The 25,010-nt window shown below is 36.6% G+C and overlaps 1 protein-coding gene across 38 annotated transcripts in view; it reads left to right on the plus strand.

Annotated features, from left to right (window-relative positions):
• STAU2 (staufen double-stranded RNA binding protein 2) overlaps positions 1–25,010 on the plus strand; it is a 316,054-nt gene that overhangs the window by 39,227 nt on the left and 251,817 nt on the right. For all 38 annotated transcript variants that reach the window (XM_021089210.1, XM_021089224.1, XM_021089204.1 and 35 more), the window contains 2 exons: positions 148–307; positions 9,009–9,144. In XM_021089210.1, the coding sequence (XP_020944869.1) occupies positions 148–307; positions 9,009–9,144 (296 nt within the window). The remainder of the gene's footprint in view (positions 1–147; positions 308–9,008; positions 9,145–25,010) is intronic.

Genomic DNA, 25,010 nt, shown 5'->3' on the forward strand with positions numbered 1-25,010 from the left:
ACTAGAATAAAATTTTTATTGCAGATGATCTGTAAGCTCACCTCTAGCTCTAAAATTTTGATTCTGAGGTCTGTTTTTCTTTCGAACAGCACATTTTATTTCCTGAAACATTTCAATGTTTTCTTTGTCTCTTTATGTTTTTCCAAGATGTTCTCAGTGCAACTGAGTCTTGGGGAGCAGACATGGGAATCCGAAGGGAGCAGTATAAAGAAGGCCCAGCAAGCTGTCGCTAATAAGGCTTTAGCTGAATCTACGCTTCCCAAACCAGTTCAGAAGCCACCCAAAAGTAATGTTAATAATAACCCAGGTATGGCCCTGACTCGTTTCCTTCTTTTGTGTTGTTGTGTTCTGCATGTGCTGTTCTCTGTATTTTCCTTCAAACAGGCCAGTTGCATAGTCAACAGGTATTAATAGAGCAGACCATAAAGACAGGTGGGACCATGAAGAAGGTAATTGTAATAATTACTTAAAAAAATTGCTTTAGTAGATTTTATTTTAAATATTTGCTTTAATGAAGAAGGTAATTATATTTATTTTAAAAATTTGCACTCTTAAAGGTGAATTTTTTACTTTTTCAATGTTGGCAAAAAGATGTCTGGTTACAAAGAACAAAAAATAGGACTGAGTTTTTCCTAAAGTGAAGGTAGGCATGATCAGTTTCTCTTTTAAAATATATGTTTTCATAATTAAAAATGATTTTCTTTAGTTCAATAGAAAACTATTATTATTTTGTTTGTTGTTAAAGAAATGTGTTGATAGAACCATTTACATTTAGAACATTCGCATGAAGTTTGTCAAGAAACCTTCAAATCCAAAAAAAAAACCCACCCCACTTATGTGTAATACACTGCTCAGTAAATGAGTGTTCTAATTTTAAGCTCCTGAGAATAATTTTAAAGGTTGTTCTGATTGCATACAGTATATGTCCAATTATCTATTGGGAGGAGCAGACCTGTGTTGGACACAGTGCATGAACTGATGGCGCCAAGTTAATAAAGTTCCATAGTTGAGTACCAGCCCTAAGTCTACTTACTCGTCTGTCAAATTATTAATGCAAGTCGTTACCTTCTGAGAGGTATTTTTGTGATGGAGTGAAAAAAATATTTTGCTGCCGACTCTCTAGTCTGTTTAATTATAGTCTACATGCTTGTGCTCATCCGCAGGCCAGACGCTTCTTTCTTCCCCATGTGCATAAGTGCTGGGTAGACACTCTTCTTTTTCAAGGACTGCTCTTTGCAGAACTCTCTGACTTTCCTAGTACCAGTCCTTTTGCATCTGTTCAGCTGATTCCAGTATTTATTAAGTAAGCGTAAATAAGCCAAAATATTATTATAATAAAGCAAAAAACCTATTCAGCTTGAAGTTGGCAAGAGGCTGTTTATTTTTTTAACTTTTAAGAAACTCTTCAGATTGCTGGTTGATAATTAGCATCACACCACTACCTCTCTTTATTAAGCAATTGCTTTAACATATCTGAGAGATATAAACCGTTATCTTTTTCTATGAGAATTTTACAGTTGTTTACATAAAACACATAACTTAGTGCTTAAAGATCAGGTCCCCAGTGAGTGATAACAGCCATCAATATTGTTAAGTAATGATAAACATGTGCTGGGCTGAAGCACTTGCTGTGAGATATTGGTCTTGAATGGAAAGTAGGCAAGTTTAGGGGAGAGAAGGAATATTCCAGGCTGAGGGAATACTTGAGGAAAGGCATTGATTGGAATAGGAATTTGGACAACAGATTTAGCCAAAAAAAATTTTTTTTTTTTTTTTTTGTCTTTTTGCTATTTCTTGGGCCGCTCCCGAGGCATATGGAGGTTCCCGGGCTAGGGGTCCAATCGGGGCTATAGCCGCCAGCCTACGCCAGAGCCACAGCAACGTGGGATCCAAGCCGCGTTTGCAACCTACACCACAGCTCGCGGCAATGCTGGATCCTTAACCCACTGAGCAAGGCCAGGGATCGAACCCGCAACCTCATGGTTCCTAGTCAGATTTGTTAACCACTGCGCCATGACGGGAACTCCCAAAAAATTTTTTTTTGTAGGTGTTTTTTAAATAGTGCAGGTAAGTGGTTAGTAAGAGATAAGTCTAGAGATGTAGCTAGAGAGCAGGTTGCGATGGACTTGAATGCAGCTTTAGGATATAAATACTGTCTGTAATTTGGGGGATTAATTTTTATGAGCAGGTGAATGATGTGTTTAAAAGAGCAATTTAGGAAGTTGAGTTTGACATGTGACTGGAAGGTGGAAAATACTTAAAAGCAAATTCCGTTAGGAAACCACTGCCATTGTTTATGGGTAAAGAAAGAAAAGACATTCAGGAGCGTTAACTGCTGTAGCCCCCCTATTCTGCCAGAGCGTTGTCACAGCAGTTGGCACAGACAGAAGGACAACTGTGACTGACCCACTGGTGAAAGCCACGCTTGTGGACTCGCCCTCGAGGCCAGGTGCTGTGAAGCAAAAGCAGTTGGGTGCTGAGCTTTGGGTCAAGTCTATGTCCAAGGATTATAGCAGGTAAACTAGAAAAGGAGTCAGAGGAAGGAAACAGGAGAGAGGCCAGTGGCGATAAAGAGTTTCCGTCTTTGGATGTTGCAGTGAGCTGAGAGAATGAGTAGACTTTGAGGGGTAAACTTTAAAATATAATATAATATGTACCAAGAAGCACACAAATTATGATTGCAGCACCTCGATGGAATTTTGCCCTGTGAATGCTTTACGAGTATAGCAAGCTTTAATTACCAGTGCCTCAGAAGCTCCCTCATGCCCCTTTCTAGTGGTTCACCAACTCCAAAGGAAACCACCGTTCTGCTTTCTGTCGTCTTAGATGCGTGTGCCTGCTCATTGGAATCATGCACCATGCTCTTTTTGTGATAGCTTGTTTTTCCGAATGTTATGTTTGTGAGAGTTATCCACATTGTGTATTAATAGCATAGCATATCTCTGCTAGGTGCTGTTTACTTATTCATTATAATGATGGTGGACATTTGAGTTGTTTACAGTTTGGGATTAGAAATAATAGTATGATAATGCTATGAACATTCTTTTTAAAATTTTTTTTATTGATGTATAGTAGATTTACAATGCTGTTTTAATTTCTGCTGAACAGGCGAGTGAGTCAGGTATACACATACACATATCTATTCCCAGATAGGCTATCATAGAACATTGAGCAGTTTTTCCTATGCCATCAGCAGGTCCCTGTCGATGAACATTCTGTTGGGGATGTATCTAGGATTGGAGTTGTTGGGTCATAGGTTATTCTTGTGTTCACTATTAATACAGTGTCAGTTATCATGTTTCCCTCCCAGTAGCAGTAAATGAGAGCTTTCCATAACCCTGTTAAAGTAGGGTGTCTTTAGCTTTCAAATTTTCTACCTATTCTTCTGGGGATATAGCAGTATTTCATTGTGGTTTTAATTTGCTTTTCCCTACTAATTAAAGTGAGCACCCTTTCATGTACCTGTTGGCATTAGGATCTTCCCTGTTGAAATATTTTTTCCATTTTAAAAAACCCACATTGTCTGATTTTTAGCTTTTTCTGTATTTTATTGACATATGGTTCTTACATGTTCTGGATCCATATCCTTTGACAGATACGTGTATTGCAGATATCTTTCTGTGCTCCAAATGGTGCACGTTGAAGAACAGAATTTTTTTTTTTTTTTTGTCTTTTTGCCTTTTCTAGGGCCACACCTACGGCATATGGAGGTTCCCAGGCTAGGGGTCGAATTGGAGCTGTAGCCACTGGCCTACGCCATAGCCACAGCAACGCGGGATCCGAGCCGCGTCTGCAACCTACACCACAGCTCACAGCAACGCCAGATCCTTAACCCACTGAGCAAGGCCAGGGATCGAACCCGCAACCTCATGGTTCCTAGTTGGATTCATTAGCCACTGAACCACGACGGGAACTCCAGAACAGAAATTTTTATATGAATTCAGTCTTATCTATTAGTCTTTTCTCTTACAGTTAGTGCTTTTTAAAAATTGAAGTATAGATGACATAGAGCATCATACTAGTTTTAGGTATACAAAATCTTGACCTGGTGTCTATATGTGTTGTGAAGTGATGACCACAGTAAGTAGTTAACATCTGTCACCATCCATGGTTACACATTTTTTTTCTTGTGATGAGAACTTTTCAGATTTACTCTCTTAGCAACTTTTAAATATAAAATACAGTATGATTAACTATGGTCACCATACTGTATATTGTATCCCCATGGCTTAGTTATTTTATACCTGGAAATTTGCACCTTTTGACCCTGTTTACCTATTATAATTATCCTCATCCCCTAACTCTGGCAACCACTGGTCTGTTGTCTATCAATGAGTTCTAATTTTTTATGTTTTCTTTTTGTAGATTCCACATATAAGTGAGGTCATAGGGTATTTGATTTATTTCACTTAGCATGATGCCTTCATGATCCATCCGTGTTGTCACAAATGACAAAATGTCATTTTTTATTGCTGAGTAATAGTCCATTGTGTGGCTGTATTCCTTCTTCCTTATACATTCACCCATCAGTGGACACTTAGCTTGCTTCCCTGAACATGGGGGTGTGTATATCTTTTTGAGTTAGTGTTTTTGTTTTTTGGGGATAGATATCCAAAGTGGGATTGCTAGAATGGTAGTGCTTTTTTTGTGTGCTATTTAGGACATCTTTATCTGCCACAAAATTGTGAAGATAACCTCATCTTATTTTTAGAAATTTTATTATTTTATCTTTTAAATTTAGATTTATAGTCTGTCAGGAATTGAGGTTTATGTATGATGTGAGGTGGGGTTCAAGATTTTTTTTTTTCCTTTAGCAATATTTGTTGAAAAGATAGTCTTTTCCTTTCTGCACTCCAGTCTTGAACTTCCCAGTAAGTAGATGGGCCTTAACCAGTAGTTACATCCCAGAGAGGAGTTAAATTCAGCACAGCATGGGTAATCTGCCAGTTAATGAGGAGTGTTTCATAGAACTACTTTGCTTTCTCTTTCCTCTTATTTTTTAAAAACTATTTTTTTTTTAAAAAAGAAATAGTTTCCAATGTAAATAAATTTTGTAGAAGGAGTACATAGAGCTCCCAGGTACCCATCGCCCAGAAACAGTCAACATTTCTGAACCATTTGAGAATAATTATGCATGTGAGGCCCCATTTACCCCTTAGCACTTGAGTGTGTATTTTCCAGGTACACCCACGATGTCTTATCAGGAAGTTAACATCAGCCGTCTGAAAACGCTGTGTCGTCCAGCCTCCATTCGCATTTCCCTGGTGATCCCAGTAACATCCTTTGTAGGTCCAGCATTTAATCAGAATCATGGGCGTACTGTTTTTCTTCATTCCACTTCAGTCTGAAACAGTTCCTCAGTCTTGTCTTTTATGACCTTGATGTTTCTATATGTTGTTTGTAGAATGCCCTTCACTCGAGTTTGTCTGCTGTTTCCTTATGATTTATGCATTTTTAGCATGAGTGACCATGGAAGTGACCTGGGGTCATCCCATGTTTCTTATCAGGAGATATATGATATTGATTTGTCCCATTAGGGATGACTTTTGCCTCTTGGTGAAGAGTATATGTGTCAGGCTTCTCTATCATGAAGTTAATTAACAAGTATGCTTTATTATTAAATAGTGTAAGTAACAAGTATTTTCTGAGGAGATAGTTTGAGACTATATAAACACTCTGTTCCTCACCAACCTTTCCTTTACCCACCAGATTTGGCATCCATTGACGGTTCTTGTCTGAATCAGTGACTAGTCTGAGAGTTGCCAGAGGGGGATTTTTGATTCCATATTCTTTTTTGATTTTTGAGTTGGCATTCTGCCCAAGAGCTTTCTGATCCTTCTCATTTTTTGCTTATTTATTTATATCACATAGGCTCTTAGATTCCTATTTTATCTACAGGTTTATGGTCTATTACTGTCATTATTTATTTTGATGCTCAAATTATCCCAGATTTGGCCAATGGTATGGCACCTTCGGTTGACTCCTGTGTCCCTCAGATATTTCATTATTCTTTGGATATTTCTTACTTTCTGGCACAATAAGGTGCTCCTAGGTCATTTGTGTTTTTCTTGCTCTGGCTCCAGTCATTTCTCTAAGAGCCCTGATTGATGAATTAATCAATTCATTCTTTCAACAAATGTTTATTGAGTGACTGCTATGTTCCAGGGACCTTTCTAACTTCCTACAAAGTTGTTTCTTCAAATGTTGGTAATACATTGCTCCTTGAAAACTAAAACTAGTTGTGACTTTTTTTAACCTTCATATAATAGGAATCCACAGTTGTTATGTATGTTTGTATAGCTAATTAGTCTTATTATTTTTATCACTGATAAATGTAGAAATTTTCCTTAATATAATCTAAAAACACTAAAAACTGATTATGCATTTATAGTGTTAACTTTATAGCCATAAAATACATGAGGATTCTTATGTAGTCATTATCTTTATGCAAGCTGGGTCCATCCCTCACATGATAACAACAGTGGCACCTAGCATTTCCTGGAGGCAGCTCATAGATTTGGAGTTATTCATTAAATGTTTTCTGTGAGAGCATTATTGTACGTCGTGAGAGGTTGCACATGTGGAGATGCTAGTCTTGTTCTGTAAGAAATAGATGGACTAAGGAGTCAAAACCATTTCTGGATGGTTTGTGCTTTTATGCTTTTCTCTCCTTCACAAACACTAGTTTCTAGTATTTCTATGAAGAAAATGTAATGTAGTCTTACTTTCAGATGAGGAATTTATATGTGTTCATTTCTTTACTTAAATGATATGAGTACGATACTTTAAACCTAGTTTAAAATGCAGTTTTGGTGTGGGTGGCAGACGTAGTATATCCTACCAGTGCATTAAAAATGATCTCACTAGTCATTTCAGACACATTAATTTCCTGTTTATTGCCATACATGAATGATGAGTCTTCCAAGCTTTTTTTTCCTTTTCAATTTTTCCCATTTGAACTTTATGCTATTTGTGTTTATATGTTTATTGCAAAGTAGAATTCATAATGGCATAAATCTATTAATTAAGCTATTATTAAACTGAAGTCTCTATGAAATAAGAACAATTTAAACTTTTAAATGCATAGACTGCTCTTTGGTGTTAAAAAAAAACTTTGGAAAACTGTTAAGCAGTTTCTAATAAAGTTAAACTTCTCTGTGACCCAGTAATTTCACTGCTAGGTGTATACCCAGCTGAAAAGGGTATATGTGTCTGCTAAAACACTAATTAAAAAATGTTCTAGATGGCTTTATACTTAATAGACTCAAACTGGAAACAACCCAGATGTTCCATCAACAGCAGATTAGATGAACTGAGTGGACTGCTATTCAGCAATGAAGTTTGAGATACTGATATTCAACAAAGGGTTGTGTTGAGTGAAAGAAGCAAGACAAACTGATATATATTGAGATTTGAAGAGTAGGCAAAACTAATCTATGATGATAGAAGTCAGAATGGGTAACGTGGGAGGTGGTTATTGATTGGGTATTTCTGGGTGATGGAAATGTTCAGGTCTTGATCTGAGTGGTGCTTGAATGAATGTTTGCATGTGTATTAATTCGTGGAGCTGGATGCTTAAGGTTTGTGCAGCTTACTTACCCCTTGGTAAAACTGTGTATGAAACAGAGAGAAAAGAGAATCCTTTATGCTTGACTTATTCTTCCTCTGCCTCAGGGTGTATATTAAATTCAGGGTTTGGACTAATTGGACTTACTATTTAGTATGTTAACTTTTCTTTGCTGTTTTCCTTATCTTTATCTTTTTCTTTTCTGCTTCCTCCTTTGTCCTCCCGCCTCCTTTTTTTCCCCCTTTTCTTCACCTTGGTTTAAGTTCCTGTTCTTATTATACTCTTCAGTGGTTTCATGTGAATTCTTTAGAAATGAGACATGAAATGAACAGCTTATGACTCTTGATGGATTGCTTGTGACCTGGCTGCCAGTTGTGCATTTGTCAGGCTCCACTACCCACTGACTGGTACTTTGTGCCCCACTTTCTCTGCTGCTTTAATAAGTGGACCCATTTTTCCTCATGATGAATGGAGTCTTAAATGTATGCTTCAGAAGGCATAATTCAAATGAAATAGTACAGAATTTACATTGGAAATAAATTCTACCCTCTATGAAAGCTTTAGATTCATTTTTTTTTGTGATTTGCTATATAGAATATATTATATGTATGTATTATATATATGTTTTATAAAATAACCTTTTTTGGCACTTAAAGTAACTTGACATAATAATTGTATACTGTGTGTAATGTATTATGGGATTTTTCAAACTTTTACAAAAGTATAAAGAGTAAATGTTGAGCATCCCTGTACTTGTCATCAGCTGCAACAGTTACCCACACATGGAGGCCAGTCTTGTTTCTGCATCTCTGTCTTTTCTGAATTATTTTGAAGCAAATCTCAATATATCACTTCATTCATTAGTGCTTCAGTGTGTATCTTTAAAGATTATCCACAGAAAGAATTACTTACAACTTTATCCTGTTGTTGGTTATAGAAAAAATTGAAAAATTAATTTTCATTAGATAAGTATAAGAATTACTGATGACCCTGTATTTATTGCTAATTCAGTTGCTTGATTACCAAAATATAAATTAACATATTCACTGAAGATATTTTTCATTAAAGATTAAAAATTTAAAAATTAAAAATATTAAATAAACGTAAACTTTCTGGAGTAACTTTGAAGTTCAGTGCTTGCTTCACAATATCCAAATTAAGCGATATAGGAATCTTCTCTTTTCTTTGTTTTGAAATAGTGTGACTATAAAGTTGAATTTTTGGTCATTAATCTACAGGAAATGTTGCCAACACCTTAGAGAAATTTCATTAGAGATGATTTTCCTGTTTATGTAGCTTATGCACCCTCTTAGAAAATCACGCGGAAGGGCCATTCACTCCCACCTTCTTCCATGGTAATTATATGTGAAATAAATATCGATTGTATGCTTTTTTAATGGAAATATTTCACTTGTGTGCCTTTAATATTTCTTTTAAACAGGTAGTATAACTCCAACTGTGGAACTGAATGGGCTTGCTATGAAAAGGGGAGAGCCTGCCATCTACAGGCCATTAGATCCAAAGCCTTTCCCAAATTATAGAGCTAATTACAACTTTCGGGGCATGTACAATCAGAGGTTTGTATATCTTCTTTGGTTTTGTTCTTATTTATTATTTTATGCATATTGTAAAAGTTTCTAAAACTCAAAGGGTATTTCTGTTGTAAAGAAAACTCACTTGGGACATTTTGTGTGGAATTTATATATGTGAGGCTTAAAAGCAATATTTAAAGTAATAATTAAAAAAGCTTTTTCAGGAACTGATATATTGAGTCAGGCGAGTCCTTGTTTGTTGCAGGCAGGACCATGTTTTAAAGTCTTTCTACAGTGTGGTGCGGGCTTCCCACTTGTCTTGGTCATTTATTCACTAAGCAGATGCTTAGCTTAATTAATACTTTTCTTCATTTGTCTGAATACATTGCAAACATGAGTGTTTATAATTTTAGGAAGATTGTTGGAAGGACTTACTAAGTCTTTCTGCACATTGAATAATTTTTGATAGTTATAAGTATAACAGAATTTTCTGTTGCAAGCATGGCAGATTTTTTTTTTTAAGTTTAGTTTTTTTCCCTGATCATTTATAAAAGTCAAGAAACCCTGTGATGTAGAGAATGTGAAAAATGCAGAAGGTTAAAAATGCAAATAATATGCAATCCCAGAACTAAATGTCTTTAATAGTTTGATGTGTTTTATATTCTTTTTATTCCTTTCACATAAATATATTTAACCAAATGGAAATTATCCTTTATATACAATTTCTGTGTTACTTTATGGAGGTATAATATATGAATGGTAAAATGCACAAATCTTAAATGTACAGCTTCATGACTATTGTTTTATTTATGTACATAGATATTTATAGTTTATTTGATGACCTTTTACATAATATGTGTCCTCATGTGATTACCACCCCATGAAGATCGGGAGCATTTCCATCACCTTCTTGAGACATCTCCCAGAAGTAAAGCCTGGTTCTGTCACCATAGATTAGTTTTGCCTGTCCTTGAAGTCCTGTAAATAGACTTATACAATATTTATTCTTTCATGTCTGGCTTGTTTCATTTCATGTAATGGTTTTCCTGTTTTGTTGGTTTTTGTTTTTTGGTTTTTGAGATTCATCCGTGTTCCTTGAACCTGGATTCTGCCATGTTTTCTTGCTGAATAATGTTTCTTTGAATATATCATAGTTTATTTATTTTGAATATGCAATATTGTGCCCTTTTTCTCTTAGTTAAGATGGCATTTTTCATATTTTTAAGTAATCTTTAAAGATATTTTTGATGGTTTTATAATGCTAAATATGGCTAGGGTGTATTTTACAGGTGTTTATACAGGTGTAAACAAGGAATACTTGATGAGTATATAAACTAAATATACTTGTTTTGATCACCTGTATTGTTTTCTACCCCATTTTTTTGATTATTATAAACAATTTTCAGTAAACAATCTTTATATACAAGTTTTTGTTCACCTCACTGATTATTTCCTTAAGATAGATTACAGGGGGACATTGGGTTAAAAAGAATAATATATTACCAAATTACATTAAAGTTTGTACTAATTCCTTATAGTATATTTCATACTAATCTGACAACACTTGAGTTTAAAACATGTCTTGTTTGATGGTTGAAAAGTGGTATGTTTAAAAATTTTTTTTTAATCACTTATGAGGCTCAAAAGTTTTTCTTTTCTTTTCTTTTTTTGGTTGCACTTGTGGCATGAGAAAGTTCCTGGGCCTGGGATTGAGCCTACTTCACAGCAGTGACCCAAGCCATAGTAGTGACAATGCTGGATCCTTAGTCTTCTGAGCCACGAGGGAGCTCTTCAGCAATTTTTCACATACTTATTGGTTACCATTTTTGATTTGTCTATATTAATTTGCTGTTTATTATATCACTTGATCATTCTTCACATGTCTGTGTGTTGAGGATATTAGAATTAAAGTTTATTCTATTTGTTTGGCTTTTCTGCTTTTAAAAAATTAGCTTTTCATTTTGTGTTTGTTTTAATGCACTGTTTAAAAAATTTTTTTTATTTTTTAATTTTTTAAGTTGTTATTTCCCCAATACAGTTTTTTTCTACTGTACAGCATGATGACCCAGTTGTATGAATGTACTAACTCTTAAATGTTATGTGGTCTAACCTGTTAATTTTTTTGGGTGTGATTTCTTCAACTGCTTTTATGCCTAAGAAATTCTCTTGTGTGATCACATACTTGCTGATGCTTAAAAATTTTTTCCAGTCCAGTATATATATTCTTTTTCAAATTCTTTCTTTTTCTTTCTTTTTTTTTTTTTTTTTTTTTTTTTTGTCTTTTTAGGGCTGCACCTGTGGCATATGGAAATTCCCAGGCTAGGGGTCCAATTGGAGCTGCAGCTGCTGGCCTACACCACAGCCACAGCAATGCCATATCCAAGCCACATCTGTGACATAGACCACAGCTCACAGCAATGTTGGATCCTTAACCCACTGAGCAAGGCCAGGGATCTAACCTGTGTCTTTATGAATACTATTTGAGTTCATTATCCCTGAGCCACAACAGGAACTCCTCTTTTTCAGATTCTTTTCCTTTATAGGTTATTACAAGATACTGAGTATAGTTCCCTGTGCTGTACAGTAGATCCTTGTTGTTTACCTGTCTTATATATAGTGATATGCATATGTTAATCCCAAACTCCTAATTTATCACTCCCTGCCATCTCCTTTGGTAACCATGGGTTTGTTTTCTGTGTCTTTGAGTCTATTTCAGTTTTGTAAATAAGTTCATTTCTATCATTTTTTTTTTAAGATTCCACATATGATATATATTAGTCTTTCTCTGACTTCATTTAGTATAATAATCTCTAGGTCCATCCGTGTTGCTGCAGATGGTATTATTTCATTCTTTTTTATGGCTGAGTAATATTTTGTGTGTGTGTGTGTACACCACGTCTTCTTTATCCATTCACCTGTGAGTGGACATTTAGTTTGCTTCCACGTCTTGGCTACTGTGAATAGTACTGCTGTGAATATTGGAGTGCATGTATTTTTTTGAATTAGAGTTTTCATCTTTTCCCAATAAAGGCCCAGGTGTGGGAATACAAGATCAAACAGTAACTCTGCTTTTAGTTTTTAAGGACACCTCCATACTGTCCTCCGTAATGGTTGTACCAGTTTACATTCCCACTGGCGTTAAAGGAGGGTTCCTTTTTCTCCACACCCTTTCCAGCATTTATTATTTGTAGACTAGTGTGAGGTGGTACCTCAGTGTAATTGTATGCATTTCTCTAGTAATTAGCCATCTTGAACATCTTTTCATACGCCTGTTGGCCAACTGTATGTCTTCTTTGGAGAAAGGTGTATTTAGGTCTTCTGCCTTTTTTGAGTGTGTTGTTTGTTTTTTGATATTGAGCTGTATAAGCTGTTTGTATATTTTGGAAATTAATCCTCTGTCAGTAGCATTGTTCGCACATATTTTCTCTTATTCTAAAGGTTATCTTTTCATTTTGTTTATGGTTTCCTTTGCTCTGCTAAAACCTTTAAGTTTAATTAGGTCCCATTTGTTTATTTTTGTTTATAAGAATTTTTAAATGACTTCTCTAAAGGGTTGTGACTTAGGCCATTTCCATTTAATGGATAAAGTGGACTTTCCCTTTCAGATTTTTGGAGAGTCTTTAGAAATTTCTGCTGATCACAAAAGGGTAAAAAGAAAATAAGTAAGTATTGGTTAGCTGCCAAACCATGTTTCAACTTAAAAGCTCTCTGCTCACAAAAGGGCAAATCTAACCATTACTCATTAGTCTGTTAAAATGGTTATTTCACATATGACCTTAATTTGTAGATGACACACCTGAATGTGATACAGGGAAATTTGGAGCCATAGATCAGAGAAGATGCTCTTCTCCTTGTCAGATTCCAGATGAATCAGTACATAATAAGGCAGGGAATGAAAGGTTAAGAAGTCCAAGAAACAGATATCATTTAGAGGGATTTTTGAAAAGGTCTTTTCATATTCTACTTAAAATAATATCAATTAATAATTAGACATTACCCATGATATTTTTTTTTTTTTCCTGATGAGGTTTCTCCACTTGAACTCATTCAAAGGCCTAGGGAGGAACTCATAAAAAGGCCTCCCTCCCCTCTCTGCCCTGTCTTATGATGGCTGGAGAAAAAAAGATTTTTCTGTGAGCTAACTGTGGGTACAACCTGGATTCTAAAATACTTGTGTCTCTATTTTTGCACCCAAGATGTTTGAAAATGAGTATGTATAGGACATCTTTTTCTCTCTCATTTCTCACTGGTTCACTAATATATATTATAAAATTGAATGCATACAAAAATTTATATGACAGAGTAGAAGGTGCAAAGATTGGAGGACATTTTATGCTTTTGTTCTCCCATCTTTGTTGTAAAAACATGTATTTTCTCAAGGAATAGAATAGCCGAAATCAGGCCTCCTTTAAAAAGTTTATCATTTTTTTGTATTTACAGATTACAGAAACATTGTTGCTTGTCTAATGGCCAGAAAAGCTCTGGACAACTGATGCAGATTGCCAGTGGGCCACAAACTAAATTATATGAAATGGGAATTTCTGCCATATGTAACTGGGAGGTCTCCTGGGGAGATCTTCAGGCATAGTTGGATATAGGGCTTTAGTGTTGTTTTTCCTCATTTTCTGTATCTCTCTTTCTAGCTCCTGTTTAATTTTCCCTCTACTTGACTTTATTTTCACTTCTGTTTGCTATACCTCATATGCTACATAGTCCTTAGACTTCTAGTACTAGAGGAGGAACACATTTTTGTTTTTGAAAAGTTCTTAGAAGAGTCTCAAGAAAAATTGTTCATCCCAGAATTTGCCATTCAGACCAGTTTTGGGTTGAGGGGATACTGTAATTGGCCAAGCTTGAGTTTGTACCCAGCCTGGAGAAACAGGGTTTGGTTCCATCCAGACTAGCTATGCAGAGCGTAATTATTTTATGGAGTGGGTCTTTAAAGGCAAAGATTATGAGGGAAAATCATTTCCATTACAGTCAGAACCTTTGGTTCAAGTCGTAACCTGCTGCTTTTGACTGTGTGATCTTGGGCAAGGCCTTGGCCCTCCTTTGGTTTCCTCCTTTGCTAACTGGAGATAATACTACCAAATCGAAGGACTTCTGCAAGATCTCATTCATTCAGCAAACATTTATCAAATGCCTTCTCTTTTCCACATGTTGTGTTAGGGTTGATACTTTGATGAAAGACAATGTGGTTAGACCCTGAGTCTGCGGGAAGAGGAAGAGAGTGAACAGGTGTGTGCATGGGGTGCTGTGGAAACACTGAGAACAAGCACTTCATTCTGATTGCGGAATTAAATAAGCCTCCTAGAAGGAATTGACACTTGAACTAAATCTTCAAGATTAATGAGGTATTAGCCAGGCAAAGATGATAAGAAAAAGCAATCTAGATTTCAGGAACAATGGCAAGGGATCCTGGGAAGTTTAGATTTGCCAGCAGTTTGGTTTGAATGGAGCGAAAAGGCTAAAATTCAGGCAGGTCGCTGACCTGGATGTTGCTCAGGTGACGTGCCAGGAGGTTTAGATTTTATCCTGAAGGTGGTTGGGAACCTTCGAAGGGTTTCAAGCTGAGGGATTTTATAACTGGATATCTGTTTCAGGAATAGTGCTCTGGCAGTATGTGAAAAATAGTTTGGATAGGCTTAAAATTTAAGGGAGAAAGATGCCATCACAAGGATGGTGTAATTCAGGCTTAACACGATGAGAGCCTGGAAGAGTGAAGATGGACAGGAGGGGGCAGAGCCTAGATATTTAAAAGGTAGGCCTCATAGTGCCTGCGGGCTCCTGGAGAGAGAGTGTTAGGGATAAGTTGCACATACTGGGGTCAGTGGTAATAGTGTTCACAATGGGAGGATTTGGAGTAGGTCTTTGGAAAGATGAGGAATTCATTGACTGTTGAGTTTAAATCAACTATGAGATACTTAGGAGGAGTCCATTTTTTAACACTCTTTAAGGCCTCAACGAAGAGCATTCAAAGACTTATAAGGTTTGTTGGAAGTACATTTGGAAAGAGGAGCTTCAGAGTTGAGAACTTCCAGAATAGGAATATGTAATATGTCTTGGAGAAAGTGGCATTGTTCAGCATGCAACCTAAGTTTGAGTGACACATCTGTTCTTCATCTAGTATTTATACTTCTTTCTCCAAAGGATTTGGTTGTATGGGATTGTTATCATTTAATTTGGAACAATTTCATGGCAGGCACTCATGCCAGGTACCCTGTTGTCCCCAGGTGTGGTTGGTGTGTTTTGTGTCAAGATAATACTTGGTTGCCTTTGGTTAATGTATCCAGTTCCTGGTCCAGTCATTTGTAGCTAGGTTAGTAAAGTTGCTCTCTCTTGGCATACGTGGTACGAGTTGAACAAGGAAGACATTTGAACTGTCTTGCCAAAAAGTTGCTTGTTCCTATAAGCAGATCCAGGTATCTACTTTGGCTTCATGGTCTCCCTTTATTCCCCTGAGAAATAAATCTCTGAGACTTAGTACTTTATGGATAGGTATCACTACTAGTAGAAGTTTGGCAGGTGAAACAAGTTTTTTGAAATATGTGAACTTACTTTATTTCATTATGTTCATTATCAGTAAAACCAGAAATAACCAAGATTTTAGTTTATGAAATGGCTTATTATATTTCATAGTTTGTTGTGTTGGCTGATGACTAGCTTTTAATTATTGTGATGTTGGTGTGTTATTTATTTTGAGCTTATTCAGACTATCAGTATAAGTGTTCTTCACTCGTTTGTAGTGTCCTTTTTTTTTAATGATATTCTTTATTAACAGTGATACTCTTGTATGTTCTTTTTTTTTTTTTTTTGTCTTTTTGCCATTTCTTGGGCCGCTCCCGCGGCATATGGGGCTAGGGGTTGAATCGGAGCTGGAGTCACCGGCCTATGCCAGAGCCACAGCAACGCAGGATCCGAGCTGCATCTGCAACCTTCACCACAGCTCACAGCAACGCTGGATCCTTAACCCACTGAGCAAGGGCAGGGATCGAACCCGCAACCTCATGGTTCCTAGTCGGATTCGTTAACCTCTGCGCCACGATGGGAACTCCTGTAGTGTCCTTTTCAAAAGCGTGTTCGAAAGTAGAACAGTAAGAAGCTTTGAATTAATTTGTGGCAGTAGCAACAGGTATAAAGTTACAGTTTTGCATTTGGCCACCAGATGGTGCTTGTGTACTGATAAAACAATATACAGAGTGCATTTGTTCATTTTGGTTAGTACTCCAAGGCTTGTGTTTAATTGATTAGTGAGAGGTTAAATTGTATGAAACTGCCAGTATTTGACCTTTCTTTGACCTGTGAGTATGCTAGTTTCATATGATTCAGCCCAAGAGGAAAAGTCAGCCAGCTATACAACTCTAGCACCTTTTGGATAAATGAAATAAATGTGAAGTGGTAAAAAGCAGGAATTCGTTCTATAATTTTCTCTCTGTGCACTAAATCCCTTGGTTTAGGGAATATATTTTTTCTCTTATATTATATGCTTTGTACTTGGAATATATGTCAGAACTTTTCAAAATGGTACTTTTAAAAATGATATTTCTTCATGAGGATATCGCTTTATTGGATAGATGTAAAACTGAAAGACTACAAGACAAAACATTTACTATTTCCTCATTTTTACATAGGATTACTTGATTACATTAATCAAATTAGAAATATTTTGCATTTGGGAGAAATAAGTCTAAACCCATAATAAAGACACATTAGGAGTTCCTGCTATGGCACAATGGGATTGGCAGCATCTCTGCATTACCAGGATGCAGGTTCAATTCCCAGCCCGGCACAGAAGGTTAAAGGATCTGGTGTTGCCACAGCTGCAGTGCAGGTTGCAGCTATGGCTCGGATTTGATCCCTAGCCCAGGAACTCCATATGCTGGGGAGTGGCCAAAAAAGAAAAAAAAAAAAAAAACCGTTAACATTATATATTGCCTTTCAGGACTTCCCGTGTGGCTCACAACATGACTAAAACTGTTATAAGCCAGAAAAGAGTATAGGTTACCAAAGCAAAGTTGAGGGGGAATGAACCCATAATTCAATAAACCATAATTTTTTTTTTTCTGGTAGAGAGCCAGGGATATGATTTCAAGGTAAAGGAAGGATTATTCTGGGTCAGAAGCTGTTGTCTTAGGCAGGTGGTGTTTAAGAATAGGAACTACATATATCCAGACAAAACTTTCCTTAAAAAAGACACATGCAGGGAGTTCCTGTCGTGGCACAGTGGTTAACGAATCCGACTAGGAACCATGAGGTTGCGGGTTCGGTCCCTGGCCTTGCTCAGTGGGGCAGCGATCTGGCGTTGCCGTGAGCTGTGGTGTAGGTTGCAGACGCGGCTCGGATCCCGTGTTGTTGTGGCTCTGGCATAGGCTGGCAGCTACAGTTCCGATTAGACCCCTAGCCTGGGAACCTCCATATGCCGTGGGAGCGGCCCAAGAAATGGCAAAAAGACAAAAAAAAAAAAAAGAAAAGACACGTGCACCCGCATGCTCATTGCAGCACTATTCACAATAGCTAAGACATGGAAACAACCCATATGTCCATCGACAGACGATTGAGTTAGGAAGATGTGGTATATATATACACAAATGAATACTACTCAGCCATAAAAAAGAATGAAATAATGCCATTTGCAGCAACATGGATGGAAATAGAGACTCTCATACTGAGCGAAATAAGTCAGAAAGAGAAAGACAAATACCATATGATATCACTTATAATTGGAATCTAATATACAGCACAAATGAACGTTTCCACAGAAAAGAAAATCATAGACTTGGAGAATAGACTTGTGGCTGCCTGGGGGGAGAGGGAGGGTTCAGGGGTTTGGGGTTAATGGATACAAACTGTTGCACTTGGAACAGATATATAATGAGATCCTGCTATGTAGCATTGAGAGCTATGTCTAGATACTTCAATTGAAACATAACAATGGGAGGAAAAAGTATGTATACATGTATGTGTAACCTGGTCCCCATGCTGTACAGTGGAAAAAAAAAAATAAAGTTACTTGGAAATTCTAAAAAAAAAAAAAAAAAAAAAAAGAAAAGAAAAAAAACTAGTAACTGAAAGGAAAAAAAGAATAGGAACTAGTAGATATTGCAGCCCTTTAAAACAAAACTCATTGCAGATGTGAGACACTTTATTTATGAAATAGAAGTATACCTTTTTTCTTTGAAGTAGAATATGAAGAGGGTCCCCTAACATGTGTTTCTCCCAAGTGCTAAATAAAAATTGAATTATTTAAGAACATTTTGGGGACTTATGTTTCTGGTTGTGATGGAATAATTGGTTTTAGATCTACCCTCCCATCATAAACGTCTAGAAAACTTAGTAAGTTTCTTATATGTGAACTGACATAGTGTGATATGAAGAGAAATTGTGGAAAGTTAAAGATGCATATTGGTGCAGAGCAAAAAAAGTTAAGACTACAATAGTGGAGATAAAACAATCATAAAAAATTGTTATCTCCGAAGGTAGAAGAGAGGTAGAAAAAAGGAGTAATGAATGCATGGGATAAACAGAAAACAAAGAACTGTGTGATAGATTTAAACCCAATCGTAGTGATAATTATGTTAAATGTAAATGGTCTAAAACACAATGGTTAAAAGGTAGAGAATGTTAGACTGAATAAAAGAGCAGGAGGTATGTATGGCATGGTATGTAAAGAAATCCACCTTAAATATGAAAACACGGAATGGTTAAAAGGATAGAAAATTATATTCTGTGAAACACTAATCATAATAAAGCTGGAGTGACTATATTTATTTGTTTTTTATTTTTTTTTAATTAATGAATTTTATTGCATTTATAGGTATACAACAAACATCACAACCAAATTTGAAAGCATGTCTATCCCAAACCCTCAGTGTATTCCTCCACCACCCAATCTGTCTCATTTGGAAACCATAAGTTTTCCAGTGTCTGTGAGTCAGTATCTGTTCTGCAAAGAAGTTCATTGTCTCCTTTTTTTTTAGATTCCACATGTAAGTAATAGCATTTGATGTTGGTGTCTCATTGTCTGACTTCACTTAGCATGATAATTTCTAGGTCCATCCATGTTGTTAAAAATGCCATTATTTTGTTCCTTTTAATGGCCGAGTAATATTCCATTGTGTATGTATGTACCACATCTTCTGGATCCACTCCTCTGTCGATGGACATTTAGGTTGTTCCCATGTCTTGGCTATTGTATATAGTGCTTTAGTGAACATTGGAGTACATGTGTCTTTTCGAGTCGTGGTTTTCTCTGGATAGATGCCCAGGAGTGGCACTGATGGATCAAATGGTAATTCTATTTTTAGTTTTCTGAGAAATCTCCATACTGTTTTCCACAGTGGTTGCACCAATTTGGATTCCCACCAACAGTGTAATAGGGTTCCTTTTTCTCCACACCCTCTCCAGCACTGATTGTTTGTACACTTTTTGATGATGGCCATTCTGGCAGATGTAAGTGGTACGTCATAGTGGTTTTGATGTGCATTTCTCTACTAGTGAGTGATGATGAACATCTCTTCATGTGTTTTTTGGCCATCTGTATGTCTTCTTTGGAGAATTGTCTGTTTAGATCTTCTGCCCATGTTTTGATATGAGTTGGTTTGTTTTTTTGGTATTGAGCTGCAGAAGGCTTTTATAAATTTTGGAGATTAATGCCTTGTCAGTTGCTTCATTGGCCAAGATTTTCTCCCATTCTGTGGGTTGTCTTTTCGTTTTGTTGAGGGTTTCCTTTGCTGTGCAGAAACTTTTAAGTTTAATTAAGTCCTGTTTGTTTATTTTTGTTTTTACCGTCATTACTCTATAAAGAGGTGGATCTGAGAGAAGATGTTGCTGTTGGTTTATGTTGGAGAGTGTTTGGCCTGTGTTTTCCTCTAAGAGTTTTATAGCGTCTGGTCTTCTGTCTAGGTCTTTAATCCATTTTGGGTTTATTTTTGTGTCTGGTGTTAGGAAGTGTTCTAATTTCATTCTTTTCCATGTGGCTGTCCAGTTTCCCCAGCACCACTTATTGAAGGGACTGTCTTTTCTCCGTTGTGTCTTCTTGCCTCCTCTGTCATAGATTGGTTCGCTGTAGGGGTGTGGGTTTAATTCTGGGCTTTCTGTCCTGTTCCACTGATGTTGTATTTCTGTCTTTGTGCCAGTACCACACGGTTTGATGACTGTAGCTTTGTAGTATAGTGTGAAGTCAGGGTGCCTGATTCCTCCAGCTCCATTTTTCTTTTTCAGGATGTCTTTGGCCATTCTGGGTCTTTTGTGGTTCCAAACAAGCTTTAAAATACTTTGTTGGAGTTCTGTGAAAAGTGTCGTTGGTAATTTGACAGGGATTGCATTGAGTCTGTAGATTGCCTTGGGTAGTGTAGTCATTTTGATAATATTGATTCTTCCAATCCAAGAGCATGGGATGTCTTTCCTCTATTTGTGTCATCTTTGATTTCTTTCATCAGTGTCTTACAGTTTTCAAAGTACAAGTCTTTTTTCTCTTTAGGTAGGTTTTGGAGTGACTATATTTATAGCAGACAAAGTAGGCTTGAGAACCAGACATATTACCAGGGATAAAATTACCAATGATCAAAGTATAAAATCGTCATTAAGACCTAATAATTCTTAATATACATACACCTACTAACAGGCTTTAGAATAAGTAGTCGGATAGTAAGGCTGCTGCTTTTGACTGAATTGTGTATCCCCAAGATTCATATGAAGAACCCTCATCCCCCAATGTGTTGGTATTTGGAGGTAGAATCTTTAGGAGCTGATTAGGCTTAGATAGATCATGAGGCTGGGGCCCTCAGTGATGAATTAGTGCCCTTATAAGAACAGACACCTGGCTACACCTCCCCTTCCTCCCTGTATGAGGACATAAGAAGTTGGCTGTCTGCAAGCCAGGGAAAGAGCTCTCTTGTCAGAAACTGGCCATGCTGGCACCTTGATCTTGGACATCTGGCCTCTGCGACTGAGAAAATTAATTTCTGTCTAAGCCACCCAGTCCCTGGTAATTTTTTATGACGTCTTGAGCTAAGATACCTATAGAATTCAGTAACACTGTCAGCCAGTGTTATGAAACTCTCTGCTCAGTAACAACAGAATATACATTCTTTTCAAGTGCACGTGGAATATTCAGCAAGACAGATGATCTGCTGTACTTAGACAATTTTCAGTAAATTCAAGAGAATTGAAATACACTATTATCACTTCCATTCAACATTGTACTTGAGTTCTAGCAAGTGCAATAAGAAGAAATAAATAGGGGAAAATATTGGAAGGGAAGAAATAAAATGGTCTATTTGCAAAATGTCATGATCCTATATGCAGAAAATTGTAAGAAGTCATAAAAGCTACTGAAATGGATGAGCTAGATCACAGGTTACAAGGTCAATAAAAAAATCAACAGTATTTTTACTTATAGTAATAAACAACTGGAAAATTTAAAGAGCATAAAAATATATATTCAGGGTTAAATGTAACAAAATATGTGCATGGCCTATATACTGGAAGCAAAAAAAATACTGCTCAGACAAATGAAAAAAGTCTTTATATTAAGATGTCAGTTTTCCTAAAGTTAACATGAAGATGCAGTGCAATCCCAATAAAAATCCTAGCAGTTTTTTTTTTTTTGTAAAATTGATAAAATAACATTAACATTTGTGTAGAGGTGCAAAGGATCTGCAGTAGCCAAAACAGTTTAGAGAAGGAGGAACAAATTTGGAGAGCTCATGATGCCTGACTTGAAGTTTTGCTATAAAGCTACAGTAATCAAGACAGTAGAATATTGGCATGGGGAATAATATACCGCCATCCCTAGGTATCCCTTGGGGATTAGTTCCAGAACCATCCCCCAACCCCTACAGATAGCGTAATCCAACAATGCTCAAGTCCCTTATAGAAGATGGTATAATATTTACGTATAATATATGCACGTACTCCTGTATACTTTACATCACCTCTAGGTTACTTACACCATCTAATGCAATGTAAACGTTATGTAAGTTTTCCATTTTGAAACTCTCTAGAATTTTTTTTTTTTCGGAATGTTTCCTGCCCATGGTTGGTTGAATGCATGGATGCATACATAACCCACAGATACAGAGGGCCGACTCTATAGATAGTGGGACAGAATAGATTAGAGGTTGGCAAACTGTGGCCCATAGACCAAATCTGGCCTGCCTCTTTTTATGTGGTCTGCAGGCTAAAGAATGCTTTTTACATTTTAAAATGGTTGAGGAAAAAAAAAATCAAAAGAATGGTATTTCATAACATATGGAATTTAGATGGAATTGAAATTTTAGTGTCTGTCAGTAAAGTTTTATTGGAACGTAGCCATGATCATGTGTTTGCTTTGCCTGTAGCTGCTGTTGTGGCACAGCCACAGAATTGAGTAGGTATGACAGATTTTTTAAAAGCCCCAAATATTTACCAGTTGGCCCTTTACAGAAAAAAGTTTGCTGATCCCTGATGTACAGAGTCAAATAAATGTGCCCACATATGGTCAGTTTTTTTTCAAAATTAATTTCTACAAAGGTATTAGTAGGCAAAGGCTATTCTTTCCAGCAAATAGAGGTAAAAGCTAAATCATGATCTCAACACTTAGCGCATGCCACAGACAGACAATAATTAGAAATGGACCATAGACCTATGTATCAAAAAAGCTTTAGGGGAATTCATGTTGTGGCTCGTGGTTAACGAATCTGACCAGGAACCATGGGGTTTCAGGTTTGTTCCCCGGCCTCGCTCAGTGGGTTAAGGATCCGGCGTTGCCGTGTAGGTCACAGATGTGTCTTGGATCCCATGTTGCTGTGGCTGTGGTGTAGGCTGGCGGCTACAGCTCTGATTGGACCCCTAGCCTGGGAACCTCCATATGCTACAGGTGTGGTCCTAGAAAAGACAAAAAGACAAAAAGACAAGACAAAAAAAAAAAAAAAAAAAAAAAAAAGCTTTAAACATTCTAGAAGAAAATTTTTTGTTCCTTTGGAGATAGGTAAAAATTTCTTAAAACACAGCACAAATCATAGAAGAAAAAAATGAGAAATTAAACTTCATCAAAATTTAAAACTTCCAGTACCTGATAGTCACTGTTTTAAAGTGAAAAAGCGGGAGTTCTTGTGGTGTAGTGGAAACAAATGTGACTAGTATCCATGAGGTTGTGGGTTTGATCCTTGGTGTTGGTGTGGGTCACAGATGTGGCTTGGATCCTTTGTTGCTGTGGTGATAGCATCAGCTGACAGCTGTTGTGCTGATTTGACCCCTAGCCTGGGAACCTCCGTATGCCGAGGCTGTGGGCCTTAAAAGCCAAAAAAAAAAAAAAAAAAAAAAAAGAGAAAAAGCAGATCATAAACTAGAAGAAAACATTTACGATGTCTATGTTGACAGAGGATTTGCATCTGTTCGTTGCATATAAATGAACACTTACAACTCAGTAAGACAAATATGAGCAAAATATTTGACTAGACACTTCAATGGAAAAGAGATAAGAATGGCTAGTAAGCCCATAGAAAGATGCTTGAAATCATTAGTTATCAGGGAAGTGTGTCTTAAAACCATAGCTAAAATTTAACAGGCTGGATAATACCAAGTGTCACGGTGGAGCAACTGGAACTCTCGTACATGACTGCTGGGAATATACAGTGTTATAATCATGTTGTCATGGTTTGTCACCTCTAGTTAAACACACACTTACCCTGCCACCCAGCAATTCCAATCCTGGCATTTACCTAAGAGGAAAGAAAATACATAGCTATTCAATGACTTGTACATGAATGTTTGTAGCATTTTTCTTTGACATGAACCCTGAACTCGACATATTCACCACCAGGTACATGGTTAGACAAATTGTATCATAACCATGTCATACACTAGTACTCAGTAGTAACACTTCCTGATCCAAAGCCACAATATGGATGAATCCCCTAAATGTCATGGTGAACAAAAGAAGCCAGGTACATAGTGTACATACTGTAACATTCTACTTTTGCTACATGTTAGAACAAGCCATCCTAATCCATGGTTATAAAAATCAGTTTATTGGTTGCTTAGGCTGTGAAGGTGAGGATTTCTGCAAGATATCAACAGTTTTCTTCTGAGTGATAGAAATGTTCTAGATCTTGATTTTGGTGATTGGTATAGAGATGGATGTCAAAACTCATTAATTATGAGCTTAAAGTAGGCCCGTTTCATCATATGTAAAGTTTACCTCAATAAAGTTGACTTACAAAATGTATTGTAATTCTCAATTTTCTTTGATGCTAACAAATATTTCTCAAGCTTTTTTCTTTTCTTTTTTCTTTTTTTTCTTTTCTTTTTTTTTTTTTTTTTTTTTTTTGGCCTCTCAAGCATTTGGCCAAAACCATGGTAAATGTCTTAGTAGGGGCTAAAATAATATTTATCTCATGGAGTGTTTGAGGATTAAAATATGTCTGTAAATTGCTTAGCTTCAGCCTTTCCTCAATAAACATGCTTTAATTGTTAGCCTTTATTATACTGTAGGTAATATAGTCAAGTTTCAAGTGCAGACTCTGCACTTGACTTGGTGACTGTGTAGATTTGAGCAGTTTCCACAAACCATCTGATTCTCAGTTAACTAATTTTGTAAAACAAATATGCATACTTCTGGCCTTTTGTTGGAATCAAGTTGATCTTGGAATAAGATGGCCATTGCAGCCCAGAGTCATTCTCCTTTGGAAAACTGCTATTTCAGCACTTATAACTTAGGATTTAAAATGAAGCCTCTGGAAATGTGTGCCTTTTATATAATTTGCAGCGTTTTATACACATACCTCTTTTGCCTTGTCGTAGCAGGTCCGTTTTACCGTTGATCTTTCAACTTTCTCACTTTCATTTCCAAAGAATGGCTAGTCTGTGTTTTCTTGCTGCTTATTTAGTATTAAAAGACTAGTAACTTGGTAATAAATTTCCCATTACAC

This window comes from Sus scrofa, chromosome 4 (assembly GCF_000003025.6).
Source record: "Sus scrofa isolate TJ Tabasco breed Duroc chromosome 4, Sscrofa11.1, whole genome shotgun sequence".
NCBI classification, from domain to species: Eukaryota; Metazoa; Chordata; class Mammalia; order Artiodactyla; family Suidae; genus Sus; species Sus scrofa.